The sequence below is a fragment of the Bemisia tabaci genome, chromosome 2 (genome assembly GCF_918797505.1).
Source record: "Bemisia tabaci chromosome 2, PGI_BMITA_v3".
NCBI classification, from domain to species: Eukaryota; Metazoa; Arthropoda; class Insecta; order Hemiptera; family Aleyrodidae; genus Bemisia; species Bemisia tabaci.
Genome location: NC_092794.1, coordinates 49,464,947 through 49,479,950, shown reverse-complemented (window position 1 = coordinate 49,479,950; position 15,004 = coordinate 49,464,947). Strand labels below are relative to the sequence as shown.

At 45.4% G+C, this 15,004-nt stretch overlaps 1 protein-coding gene across 1 annotated transcript in view; it reads right to left on the bottom strand.

Annotated features, from left to right (window-relative positions):
* The window catches only part of Glut4EF (Glucose transporter 4 enhancer factor), a 195,977-nt gene that overhangs the window by 139,186 nt on the left and 41,787 nt on the right, over positions 1–15,004 (bottom strand). Inside the window, exon 2 of the mRNA XM_019061680.2 lies at positions 4,823–4,986. Within this exon, the coding sequence (XP_018917225.1) occupies positions 4,823–4,986 (164 nt within the window). The remainder of the gene's footprint in view (positions 1–4,822; positions 4,987–15,004) is intronic.

The window sequence follows — 15,004 nt, the reverse complement described above, 5'->3', positions numbered from 1 at the left end:
GGTTAATAATATTCCCCTTAATGTTAGTCTACCTTCCGTATCAAACAATAGGATCGCTCTATTATCCCTTGATCTTCTTTGTCTATAGCTTTGTCTTTCAATCTCAATAATCATCCCGCTGAGATTACAAGAGAATGCGGCCACAGCGCTTGGACAGGAATGTTGTAAAGCCTCTAAAGAGGAGAAATTATTCTATAAAAGGCAAGATTTTTTTGGAAAAAATCCTCACTGAACGATGGTAATCGGCGAATGACTTCAAGACAGAGGTATTTTCACTTCAGATTATACGTGCAATATTTAATTAGTTACCGTAAACTGGAAAATGAACGCGATTTTCATTATTTCACTGCATGTTAGAGATACACATGCGAGCGCAATTCCTGCAATAAAGCATTTTTATGCATGGGCGTGGCCCAATGATGCAGTCATGAGGATTAGAACAGAGACAGATCCAGTTATTCCTGGTATTCATTGTACGGTGATACTGCAAGTGAAGGGACTGCTTTTAGATCTGCCTAAGTCGATCAGGGCGTTGCTATGATATGACTTGAACCGATTATTTTCCAAATGACGCGAGCGGCGTTTGAACCTATGGCGCTTACGTCATTTGGAAAAAATCGCTACACTTGCCTCCCGGATATAGACACACTGTAGTCTTTTGTCTCAAACTTTCGAAGAAAAAATGTACAAAACTTTTCTTATAAATATCTTTCATCAAGGGAAATTTATCGACGGCGACGCTTGAATATTCATACGATGTTCATCCTCACGACAGCAGTGGGCTGGTTATTATAATTGATAGACAAAGCGATGGACAAAGAAGACGACCGGAAAATGGGGCGATCTTGTTGGTGGAAAAGAGTGGTTGTCTTGGGGGTAAGTGGAGAAATGTTGGACTAATACTATAGGATATGTCGTAGGTTGCCGTTAGTTAGTCTACCTCCTTTGTCGATTGCATTCACAGGGTGTCTACCAAAACAGGCTGGCCAAAAATCAGTACTTTTACAGTACTTTTTCAGTGCATTCTCAAGAAAACCAGTACCTCCTCAACAGAAAAATTCAATACTTTTTCGGTGCCTCTATTTGACGGAAATCGAAAAATTTCGAAAATTCGACTTTCTCGCTCAAATTGTGACAAAAGGACGAAACTTCCGGACCTTCTTGCGGAATTTCCGCACTTTTTCAGTAGTTCCGAATCGCCTGTAAAACATCAGTACTATTTCCGGAGGCTCGCAGCATCTCCTTGTCTATAGCTTTGTCGATTATTTTCAATATTAAGCCTACAGAATAAACGATGCTATCGGAAAATGGAGGTTCCTCTCCGGGCCGGGATTTTCAGACACGTGACGTTGAAGCGACGAAATTTGCGGACGCATCAGCTCTCGTTAACCGACGTGAAAAAAACAAGGTGCTTACGTCAGACAATACGTCGCGCGTGAACCGTTGATTGGGACGTCGTTCGCGGGAGGCTGGGAAAGCAGTGCGTCACACGCTCTCCCCCACCGACCCCCACCGTCCCCCGACGTCCCCCTTTTGGGACAGGCGGGGCAGGGAGGCTAATCAGCGCTACGTAGAACTGACATAAAAACCTTACGTCTGTCGGATCTAACGCATCGGCACGTTTTACGTAACAGATCAAATTGGTTAATTTATTGCTGATAGGCACAGATGTTCAATAATTGGTAACACAGAAAAAATTAGCGCTTAATACGGCGCACCAAGGTTTCAGGTCTGCAAAACCGAAGTTTCGGTCATTAAATCCGACCCTCACTTCCTGTGACTGAGGTTTCAGACTAGGGTGTCCATTAAAACTGACTGGCAAAAAAATTAGTACTTTTGCATCAGTTTTTCGGTACTTTCCAAAAAAATTCAAATACCTGCTCAGCAGAAAAAATTCCGTACTTTTTAAGTACATTTATCTAATGAAATTCGAAACTTTTAAAATTCGCGTTGACTTTGGGTCCCATCCCGTGCAATCGATAACTAGACGCGCTTGTGCTGAATGGAACCACGTGTAGAAAAATTGAAACGAAAGGAACTGTTAAGCGCGTTAAATGTGCATAGCAGTTTTTGATCTAATTTGCTAGTGCACGAGGGGCTAAGATGCCGGAGTCGAGTGGTGCGGTGTCGCGGTGGCAAGTGCATGACCCAATTCGTGGCCATTGTCAGGACGGCTGATGAGATGATGAGATTGGCACGGCGTCTCTCACCCGCGGGAGGAGAGGGGCCCGGGCCGCCAAGCGCCGGGACGCCTCCAGTAATGGCCACCGACGGAGCCTCATCACTCGATCGCCGAAATTCGACGCCAACGACGCCTGTCCCCGCCTTTCTCCAACGGCTAATTGCCGAAATTTCGATCAATTTTAAGCACACGAGCGAGGTAGGGGAAATTTCTAAGGGAAGGGGGGGGAGTAAGGATCCACTTTTTCGACAACACGAGGATCTTCTGGTTTTGAGCGACTACATACGCAAAACTTTCTTAGGAGCTCTTAGGGCCGAAAAGGGCAGCCAAACTATTAAGTTAAATTGTCAACAATGATTTATTGTCGCAATTGTTCCCACCCACTGTTTGGGAAGCACGAATTTGACTTATAGTTTACGCATAAATTTACTCATTTTTGGGGAAGCGTTTTTCGTGTTGGAAGGTTGCCAACCCTTTCAGACCCTGAGAGCTCCATATTTCGTCATGCCCGTACTCTACCTATATGCTCTGCTACAGATGCTCTCCAACATTTTAATGTTCGATTGAAGGATTCGTCAATTCGTCGCTCCCATGGTGTAAGAACGTATCTCGATTTCCGCATGAGCTCCAAAAAGCATGGATTTATATGTAAAACAGGTCTCACGTGGAAATTAAGATACGCCCTAACGTCAGAGGGGCGACGAATGGAGACGAGCTCGCCGTCCGGCGACATATGAGCTTTCCGATGATAAAAGCAATTCGGGCGGCCGGCCGGGGGTCCGGCGGCATTCTGTAAGCTGTAATTGCTTTCGGTGAGAGTTGCGACAGGGCGTTTTCCGGTTTATTTCCCCGCGCGCGGGACATGCGACGTTATTGGAGTCCACTTCCACTTTTCATCAAAATTACGAATCGATAGGGCGCATGCACTCTCTCTTTCTTCGCGCCCGCGGTTGCTGGGCCATCGACTGGGTCCGCTCGGGAGGCGCGCGCGGCGGGAGCGACTCGGCGTAACTTGGCAGCGGTGCCGGTAGCGTGGATGTGGAAGTCGTCGTGCGAATCGATACGATATCCAATCGGAACGAATGAAAACCACTTACTCCCTGAACAAATAGACCACGTATCGAACAATGACCATTGAATTGAGAGAAAGCGTTGTGCGCCGCTGCGCTCTAGTGGTCCTGGTCCGAGGTCCGAGGTCCGGCGCGCTGCGGGGCAACGGGCAGCCGCGTCTTTTCGGCGCGGCCGCGGTATGGTCCCCCGCCCGGGCCGGATGACTACGGCTCTGATAACGGTTCCGATAGCCGGGAGTCAGGCGAGGTGACAAATCACGACGTCGAAGACGAGGCGCCGGTCGCGTGGACGCAACGAGCGTTCTCGACGGTAAACAACTCTCGTAGGCAACTCTTCCAGCGGATAAAGGTAGATCCTCACCTTTATCTTAATAAATTCTGCGTGCGATCGATGTATTATGATTTCTAACCAATTTAAAAAGGTGGATTATTTGGGAAGAATCGGAATTACAATCTCTATAGCGATCATTGGGAATCTGTCCAAACGGAAACATGCACTGGGGAAAAAAAAACACATTGGATCTAGCGTCCAGACTCTAAAAAACATCGACAAGGAAAAATACTCTTGTTCAATCAGATTTAAGATTAAATCAAGAACCCAGCCTCTTAATTTGAGCGGATTTCCTTTTGATTTAAGCTTAAATCTGATTGAATCAAGAGTCCTTTTTCTTGTCAATGTTGTCAAGAATCTGGACTCTAGATCCAATGTTTTTTTTTCCAGTGTGGGGCCAAGTCTCTAGGAAAGAACTGGCGACACTAAAGATCGGGCACGTTCCTTTCCGCAAAACGCGAACTGCACTAGTCGCGGTTTCTAGGACGAAGAAACGTAACTCCATTCCACGGTTGCCAAACTGACTCGGGCAGTTCATTTTTTTTTACAAAAATGTACCGGTGCGATATTTGTCCAAAATGTCTCTGATTTTTGCACAAGATCGGAAAAAACCGAGTGAAATTTGCAGTTGACAACGCGTAAGATTCTCCTGATAAAAATGCAATTCGCAAGGGGAAATTTGGCAACGTCGAAATGTAGTTACGTGATTTCGTGAGGGAGACGACGAACTGACAATGAGCGCGATCCGTGCGAATGTCACGATCGCGCGAATCGGAAATCCGACTCATCGGCGAGGCCTTGCAACCGTGCTTTCCTTCCGCGGAAAATCCGTTACTTGGCTATCTCGTCCGAATGGAACTTCTGTGTTCCTTTCCCCCACCGGTTTGCAAAAAGAGTACCCTGGGACACGTACCTATCCGGAAAAAGAAACGAAAGCAATGCGATGTGAGTGAAAGTCCAGGAAGCCGAGAAAAAAGAATCCTTTTGTTTTTGATTTACGTTGCACACTAGGAAAGCTCCCAGGTGAGACTTGCGAGTCTCTGCTTGCGAGCTTTTACTTCCGTCCTTGGGAAGGCGGCCCATGAGCTTTCGGATAAAACCTTATTTCCCCCGATATAATATTTTTACTTGAACTTTTCTGATGTTTTAGATTAAACTAGATTTACTGAAAAACTTGATGTATGATGGGACCGTAAACAGCCCCGTTAAGTCTAAAGGATAATGAATGGGGTAACTCACCCGTATACGGAGGGAACGTCGATGGAATGCGAAGAGGACCGCTTGCGATCGCCGGCCATGTCGGCAAGCCGAGCGAAATCGGTGTCCTGGTCCATGAGCCGCGCCGATTTTCGAGATTCCAGAAGTCGGATCTCTTCCAGTTTTTTCTTCAACTCCAAAGTTCCCTGCAACAGAAAAAACCCCGAAAACATAAAATAGAAGCACCAAAAAATATCCAAAGCAAATAAACAAGAAGAGTAAACAAAAATAAACAAAACAAAAAGTTGGTCAAAAAGGTTACACCACGAACAAAATACCTTGCTCCTTCAATATACATATATTTTTTCCACGCTCCTTAACAAAAGTCCTCTTATCGGGAGTTTTCTGAAGTCCTTGCTTCATCATTCCATTTTCCTCATTTATCCCCTGCCTGAAACGCATTTTTAATACGGAGGACATACTTTCGCAAAATAGGGATGAAATAATTCGAACTTGAGAGTCAAATGAGGGAAATATGAAAGGATGAACTGAAATACGCAGAATCTAACTTACATTTCACAGGAGTGTCATATGATAAGTCGCGCATCAAAATTACATTCTTCCAAGTCTCTTTCCTCAAATTCATCTCGAATTTCCGTACCTTGAGACAGAAAATCCGTGCATTATCCGTACTTCCGAAGCGACCCTTCTAAATCCGTGCATTATCAGAGTATCCGTGCTTTTTCCGTGCAGGAGACACCCCGAAGTACGCACACAGGAAATGAAGAATAAATCGAGAATCTCTGCTGCATGGACATGACTTGATAAATTAAGCCGCTAACTCCGACAACGGCGCTTTCTCGCTCCGAGCCCTGTGTATAACCTCAAAAATACATTCATTCACTTCCGCGTGAGTGAATAGAGCGCTCGCATTATGGAAGCTAACAAACGAATAATATGCGCGTGTCGGGAGAATACTCCGAAAATGTTGACTACGTCTGATGAAGCGTTTTTCCGGCCGGGGTCCCCTGTTAAATGAGCAACTGACCTCGCAATTAGTTGAAGTAACGACGGGATTTGTTTAATGCCCCCCCCCCCCCCCCCGGTGTTATCACCGCGAGGTCGTTATGTTTGAGATTCACCGACTTAAATAGATACATTAACTGCATTCCCATTGGTGTAGCTTTGGATCGTTGACGGAACGAACTGAATTAGTGTTAGGATGCGGATTTGATAGATTCGAATGAAATATCGATAGCACCTAGTCAGTTTTTCAAACTCTATATCTATAGGTCGAATTGCTTTCGACTTCCTGCCATTTTTTTCAAATTTTCGACTTGGAGGATAAGGCGCATACGTGCAGTTTTCGCTTTTTCGAGAGAAACGAGTTTTAAGTTTCAAAATTACAAAAAGCCTTGTGGCAGGAAGGAAGTTCAAACTCAAATTTTGATGCTTCAAATTGTTTCACTGGTGCATTTTTTACGGAATATATTTCAACGTTAGTTTCAGTTGAAATCACTAATATCTCAATTTTTTTTTTTTTTTTTCAAAAACTACACTTGTGCGATTTGAGCCCCCTATGGGAAAAATGTAACACTTCGTGAGGATATTATAACTGAAATGAAGATGCATAAGAAACATCCCTAAAACAGAGGCAAGGCAAGCTGAGAGCACCCAGACACCGATTGAGTCATGACGTCACCAATAAAACCCGCGACTAGCATTTAATTTTTTCTCGACGAATTTTACAGGCTCCCTAGGCAGCGGGTACCATCTCGTCGTGCCGCGCTCGTATAATGAGTGTGATCAGAAAGTGAAAGTCCATTATCCAAACGCCCGTAGACCCCCTGTCCCCCCTTCACGACCGTTTATTGCTTCTCCGAGAGGCTCGCACACGCCAAACTAGAATTGTATCATCAGCAGTGAGGCGCGAATGATCGATCATCGATATCTCCCCTTTAAAGCTATGGTAAAGAATCGATTACTAATGTATTTGTTGCGAACAACCTGCTTATCGATCCTTTTCTATAGGTTTAAATGGCAGATCATCGATATATCGCAATGCACGTCACGCCACGGTATCATCCGTCTTGGTAGTGAAAAGAAATGAAAGATGGGACACCTCTATTTGTTGTTGCTGTTTTTACAGCTCACAATTAGACTCGCGATGGCTGAGCGTATGATCTGTTGATGTGTGATAGCGGCACATCGGCCAATTTTACCGGTAAAGTATGATCTTAAAATAAACTGTCGCTTCCGACAGCTTGGTAGGATACCTGCGGAACGGCTTGTCATCTGAGGTGTAATAGAGGCTGTAGTCACCACTCACCGTGTGAGTGTCTCATTGCTGGTCTCCTGATTCCTCATTCTCGGTTCAATCCACGTTACGACGGTAGATCCGGTTTTACCACTTATGATTAGTTTTTTTACTTAACGCAGGAATGGGGGCGGGGGAGGGGGAGGAGCTGACAGCACTTAAAGAGCAATAATATCTGTCACATTCATATAAGAGATGCCGAGGTTCGAAAAACACCGAAAATTCAAGGTTCACGGAATGAAATTTCATGACATTTGATTGTCCTGAAAAGGAAGGGGATTGTCATTCTGCATGCAGTTTTGAAAATGTTGGGGCGGAAGTCCCCCAAGCCCCCCTATCCGCCGCTCGAAGTGTCTCGGTCCGCCTCACAGCAGTCAAAATAGGAAAAGTTGGCCAAAATTTGGGAACTTTAAAAGCCTATATCTTCGTAAATATGAGTCAGAAAAGTTCAAAGGTGGACCGATTGGGATTTTTATATGTCTCCCTTCAGAAATACCCCTAGAAGTTGAAATTGTGACGAAATAAACATCAAAACATACAATTTGAGTCAAAAATGTTGTGTCCGACATCTTCGTCCGCCTGTGGGTTGAAGAGATGGGTGAAAAGCGAAGCGGTGCGGTGGCGGGGGGCGATCTCGCCTCAGGGCGAACTTTACTTCGCATGAGATTAACGCGGATATCCACGCAACGCTGCTGGTTGATGCCCTACTTCGGCCGGATAGGTGCCGCATCGCCGCATCGCGCCGGCATCGGCATCCGGGACCCGGCGCGCGGCGCAGCGGCCCCGCCTCGCCCGGCTCCGAGCAGCGCTGCACCCGCATTTCCAACCCGTGCTGTGAGCTCTGAGCTCCTCAAAAACAGATCCGTCTCCCAGAACTGGATTCGAGTCCGAGCAGAGAAACTAACCTCAACTTGCACTGGAAAATGTCTCACGGATCCAGAGTCCAGAATCTTAAAAATTAATACAAGAGAAAATACTCTTGATTCATTCGGACTTTTGCTTAGATCAAAGGGAAAACGCTAAAGTTAAGAGGCTCACCTGTCGATTCAAGCAAAATCAGATTAAACCAAGAGTTTTTTTTTCTTGTCGAATTTTTGAAGAGCTTGGACTCAGGTCCCATGAAACTTTTTTTTTTTTTAAATATCGAGGTCAGAGGACAACGCTACTTTCCACCGAATGGTGGTTGGTGAGCAACTTATTGATCACAGAATTCGCGGAAAAATGATTGGTGAATGTCAGGGTGAGCACTCCGCTAGGCGAATTTCCGCAAATTAGGTTAGGATTGCCTAACTGATTACTTGGCTCTTCGGGCATCAGTCATCGTTAGGTAAATCTGAGCGTTGACTTCCGATTTCGAACGTAACTTTTCACTATAGGAAAATCGCAGTAGACAATATGATATTGACTCTGGGCAGACCTCTCGCTGAATCAATTATTCAAAACGGATTCAAATTGGAAAAACCATTGCTGCCAACTTGCGAGAATCGCGGACTATTTTTTGCCCTTAGCCTACGGATGCTGCTTAACTTGGACGGCAGCTCCTGTTCGATTCGGGGAGAGTGTTCCGAAGTTGAAGCGTGACAGCGGCCACGGGAGTGAAAGGAATTGGCTCACGGTGAGGGCGGGGGGGGGGGGGGGGGCACTTGAGCACCGGCCTTACGGACACGAGCAACGAGCAAGTGAATCCTCGTAGCTGCCGAACTGAGCGCAGCGAAACTAGAGCAAAAATATAGATGATGCGAATAATACGAATTGGACAGGGCGTTTATGCAGAAGGAGTCTATCTGCAAGAAACATTACTCAGAGTGTCTCAAAGTCAATCGTGAATATTCTCAGGATAGATTTTTGCGATCAAAATAAGACTTTCCGGTTCTAGAACTTTTTTTCAAAAAAAATCCCCCTCAACAATCCAAGCCCCTAAGAACTCCCCTGAAAATACCATTCCAGCTTTTATGAGGTCAATAATAATGTGTTCAGCGTGGAAGAACATGGAAGTGCCATTTTTATGCACTTTTCTTCAAAACTTGCGTCACAGTCAAGAAAAACCGGGTTTTCGGCCAAAACTTTGAGAGGCTGTAATTAAGGTGTGGACTGTGGGGGTTTCGGGAGTTTTGCCCGTTCCACCCCCAAGAAAAGTATGATTCCCCTCGAAAACCCCATCCTTCCCAGATTTGATTGAAATGACGCACCTGCTGATATATTCCTCGCACATCTAACAATGCAAACAGACTCATTTACACATTTTTTAGGGTCCTGTAACCTGTACGTCAACAAGTGCGCATGACGGGTTGTCAACAATTTTTCATGGGGGGAAGGGGGAAGGAGATGGTCCTAAGGCCTTGTCTCCACGGGACGTTATCATTGGATTTGTCCCAAGTTCGAATCGTAGGAATGAAACTTCTGGGATTTTTCCCAGTTACCGTCTCCACGGGACGAGGCTCATACGGTCCTGCGACTAGTTTGCGCGGGAAGATAAATGAGATAAAGTCGAGTATTTAACCGGGATTGAAATAATAATTGCACTCAATTGACAACTAGACACATTATTTTAACGAAACAAACATGAACAATGGAGTAATCAACAAAATATTGCACAATTCGTTTTCACTTCTTCTTCCTCTCTCCGTGGGTCCTAGGGGTACAAGGACCAAACTTGGTACTGGGAAAAATATTGATTACCTAACTAAATATTTTTCCCAACTTCGTAAGTGGGATTTTTCCCTGGGACAAATCTCGTGAAAAGGCCCGTGGAGACAAGGCCAAACGTGAAAAATTTCTGGAAAATGCTATGTATGTATGGGAAGAATGTCCGGTTACGAAGGAAAGTCTTTCCCCTTCCTCCCGGCTCGGCTACGCCACCGAACTGGTGCATTTCGTGGGGACGAGGTGGCACCAAGGCGGCGATCAGAGTTGGTAGCACGAGCGTGGTTTCTCTCAGAAAAATGTAATTAGAGTGGCCACCGTATGAAAGTTCCGTCACTTCCTAGTTGCCGCATCACGCCCGCCAAGCGGCACGGCGGCGGCGCGGTGCGGCGTGGCGTGGCGACCTCGTCTCAGCACCACCACCGACAGATGTTACGAAAGCCCCGTTCAAAAGCTGACTCATGTCCTCGGTGAAATGGACATGCTCTCAACAGGTCGTCATTTGGACCTTAAAATCTTCGTCTTCCGGGACTTGGACCTAAATCCTCTCGATTGGTCGCCACTGTGACATATAAACTTGAAATCTTCTTCTTGTGAGACTTGGACCAAGATCGCTCGCAGGTCCGTAGTGCGGGGTAAAATATGTATGCGCACTCGCATGGAGCGCCAAAATTTCTTGACTTTTTTCGGGTTTTGTAATTTTAGAAAGATTTTCATTGTGCATTTTCCTTTTTCGTTTTTCCTTTTATAAACTTCTTCTTTCTTTCATTCCTCTCCTTCGTCCCATTTTTCGTCTCCTTCTCCTTCCCCTTCTTCATTTTTATCCTCTGCTTCTTCCCATTTTCCGTCTTCTTATCCTTCCTTTTCTTCGCTTTCATCTTTTTCTCCTTCTTCCCATTCTTCGTGTTCTTATCCTTCTTTCTCTTCATCTCCTTCTTCGTCTCCTAATCCTTCCCATTCTTCTTCTTCTTCCTCATCATCTTCTTCTCCCCATTCTAGGTCTTCTTCTTCGTGTTCTTTTCCTTCTTCTTCGTATTCACTTCCTTCTTCCTCCCTTCCGCCACATTCGTTAGCGTCGCGGCGGCACTGATCATTAGGTTACATGGAAAAAGAAAAAAAAAAAAAAAAAAAAAAAAAAAACTCCGTTGGATAATCTGAGCAGCAATGCAGAGCAAAGAGGCCCCTCTTGCGTGAAATGCATTAGTTTCGATTTGAAATGAAAATGAGCTTTTCCGAGAACGGAGCGACGCGACATTTTTTTTCCTCTCCGCCTTGCCGGACGGCGCGTCGCGTCGATCTCGTTTCGCAAACACAGCTCTGTGATCTTGGTTATCGAAGTTCGGTCAGATTCGACTTTGCATTGTAAATTTCAGACCCAGAAAGCTGATCTACTTTCAAAAATTAGAACGTCTCCGACACCGACGAGATACCGGGCCTCCAATATCGGCTCGTATGCATTGATTTTCAACGTTCGGTACGAGTTGATTGCTTCAATTGCGCATTTTCTTTCTTCGTCGGTTTTGTCGGGCAGCGAATCGATTCTATCAAGCTATCTTGATTGATAGACGGTATCGCTAAGGTATCGATCGAGGTCGTTCGATACGGATTCAAAGATTGATCGGCTGCGGGCTGATTATTGAAATTGATAGACAAAGCTGTAGACAAAGAGGGCAAAGGGAAAATGGAGTGATCCTGCTGATTGAAACGATTGGTTTTTATAGACTAAGACTATAGACTATATATAGACTATAGACTTTTATAGACTATATTTTATAGACTATATAGCGCCACAGTGCGACGTCGTCCGGAGAGTCGAACTACCAAAGAACTGTTTTTCTCGTAACTTTCGAACTTTGAAGCGTGATTATTAAAGCCACCGCCCCCCGAATAGATAAACACACGGTTAGCACGAGAGTTTGTCGAGCTAATGGTTTATGGGCCACCTTCAGAGGGTCTCCGGCGGCGGTTGGACGCTGGAGATCAGTCCGAAAGATAGGTGGTCTTGGTCTCTAAGACCCAACGCCTGGGCTTGGTCGAAGAGCTATGCTGCGATGACTTATCCTAAGAACGCGGAAATGACCTCTCCTAATTACCAATAGCTAAATCATTCACAAAGTTTCCAGCTCATCGAGCCCTCCTATTAAAAGCAATTAAAGTTTCTCGCGCAAATCCGCTATTTGAAGTATTCCAAGACAAATAATGTTACAAATCGTAGTTTTCCTATATATCATGATTCTCCTATTGGACGTATTTCTGCCAGACGGAACTACATGCATTAAGACATGAGCCCCAAGATCCATAAGAATATATTCATAACAGAGCTCACGTCATAATGCACATAGTTCCGTTTGACAGAAATACGTCCTATTCACTTTACATGTAAAATGGAGATGTTGCATGTGTGAGGGATTTGCGATTTGACCATGGATTCTTACGTGAAAATTCGCGAGAAACACGATGGTGCCACTGGTTTTCTCTGTAATCATCTCCCAAGCTCAAAAAAAGCTCTCAAAGTGAGGCCAAAATGGAGGGGATATCCCATTCTACCCTAAGAGTCCACCTTTACATCAAAACAAACTCTCCATGCATAGATAGGGAGCAAATACATTTGCAGGGTTGCCACTTTACTTGGGGACTCCAAAACTGAAAACACGGCATCACTGCTAATGTATTTGCTCCCTATCTTTGCATGGAGAGTTTGTCTTGATGTAGAGGTGGACTCTAAGGGTAGGGTGGGATATCTCCTCCATTTTGGCCTCAACCTGAGAGTTTTATTTGAGCTTGGGAGATGATTTCAAAGAAAACCAGTAGCACCATCGTGTTTCTCGCAAACTTTTACATAAGAATCAATGGTCAAATCGCAAATCCTTCAAACATGCAACATCTCCATTGACGTCAGACGATCTTCTGTCGCAATCTAGAAGTGCGCACACGTATTTGGCGCGGACTCTACTATCGAGGGTGAAAACTGCGCATCTCTTTTCCTCTGTTATAACATAATGTGAATCGGTTCCTTTCAGTTGACTGCAGTCCAAACGAACTTGCCGAACGCCTCGTCGTAGATCGTGGATGTTGAGCTAGTGGAAGTGGTCATCGGGGGTTACGCTAGGCGCGGACCGGGACCGGTTCTTGGTGGACCTCGGGGCTCGTGCCGGAGCTGCCGGTTGCAACACCCAACGAAACCAGTTGCATCTCATCTCGCTCGAAACGGAACCGCGCTGGACCCCGGTCCGCCGCGCCTCTTCACCGATTTATACCAGTTTACTTTCTTTTTTATCCCAACCTCGTAACGCTTCGACTCCTAAGGTCAAAGTGTATTTACGACTCGATGAAAATATTTTAATCCCATCGGGCGCTGCCGTGGAAGCAATAAATTCATTCCGGAATGTCCGACGCTCCGCGTGGATGCGTAAAAGGTGTGTGGGTAAATTGTTTTCTGTCGTCTCTTCCTAAAACGGTTGTGTTTGTTTTTTAATCGCGCGGGCTACTCGCGACTCGCGGTCGGCTCAACCTACCATAACCTAGCCCAACCGGGACTGCCGCGAAAAGGCTGGAGCCGGTTTCTTCTCTACTCTTTCCATCTTTAACTGGTTGTTCTTATCCTCTTCGGAAAACCGCCAGCGGGCTGCTTAATAAATAAAGCGATCAACAAAGACTGCAAAGACAAAATAGAGCCTTCTCCATTCTTTCCATCCTAAATTGGTTTTTCTCCTCCCCTTCGGAAAACCGTCAGCGGGCTGATTATTGACATTGATAGACTAAGTGATCGACAGAGAAGACAAACGGGAAACAGAGTGATCCTATTGTTTGAAATAGACTAAGTGATCGACAGAGAAGACAAACGGGAAACAGAGTGATCCTATTGTTTAAAATAGACTAAGAGAGAATACGATGGACTAAAGTAGGGTCCTTCTTGGCTTGTGGTTATTAGTAATTCTATTAATTACCTTCATGGTCCTTTGCAATCACTCGCTTCCACCAATAGGATCGCTCCAGTTTCCCATTTTCTAGTCTATTTCTCTAAAACCTCTTGAATTCTTCCATTGAAGTTTGAAAATCAACCGAAAATTGTAGGTCCTAACTGCAAAATTTAGTCTAATTTCGCCAAGAACTGGCGTCGAGGGGATCACGAGCACAAACGTATCAAGCCATCCGTGCCATAAAAGCATTGCGGCTGATAAAGCGCCGCTGTGCATTGACTGATAAGACCGCTAATGCCGATGGGTGACTGATAAGACATCATGCGATACAGGCAGGCGCGCATGTGCACCGTGCAGTCGCTGCAGTTTCAGTAGAAGACGCATTGCAATGTCATACAAATGACGAGAATTCCTGATTCGCAAGTTTCTGGCAGGAAAAATATGGTTATGGTGACGGAATAATTTGCCGACTGAAGATTTTGCCCGCCTGAACTTTGGGCCCTTTGCGCGTGGACGATTGAAAATGGGAGGAAACCGGAGAAAGCCCTAGTTTTTCTGAGGAATGCGTCGGCGGCGGGTCTTACGGTAATGACTCTAATTTTGTTTTCAATTTGCCGGTGAGCAGCACAAGAGGAGAGCTCAAGGGTCATAGCTGCGCCCGATTAAGGCTCGCTCTGCAATCAGCGGAAATCGCAAAATCGCAAGTATACGGAGATCCGTGCGCCGATCGCCTCCGTGCCACGTTGCTCGACAAAAATCCCTCGAAGCTAACCACCTTTTGGATCCGTCTATACTTTTTCGAAGACGAAATAAAAACGAAAATCGCTCAACTACCTCGCTCTACGACGTATTTGACGAAAGGCGGAAGTGGCAGGTGTTTCCCATGACATTTTCGCTCCTTTCTCAAGTGCACTGGAAATAAAACACAATGGATCTAGAGTCCAGACTCTTGAAAACGTTGACAAGAGAAAATACTCTTGATTCAATCGGATTTTTGCTTGAATCAACACAAAGTCCGCTTAAATTAAGAGGCTTGGTTCTTGATTTAAGCTAGATTCTGATTGAATCAGGAGTACTTTTTCTTGTCGATGTTTTTAAGAGTCTAGACTCTAGATCCAGTATTTTTTTTTTCCAGTGTGAGTGGTTCGGTTTCAGAATTCGGTGCGGATCGCGGTTCGGTTCGGTCCGATCGTGACAACGGTGGAGCGAGCGGGCACCGAATTAAAAAACTTCGGCGCGGATGCAACGGAACGGGAGTAGTCGCTGGAGGTTGCGCCGCGCCGAGCCGCTCGGTTCTCCACACCGTATTAGCAACGCAATTATTGCGATTATTACTAGCGGTTT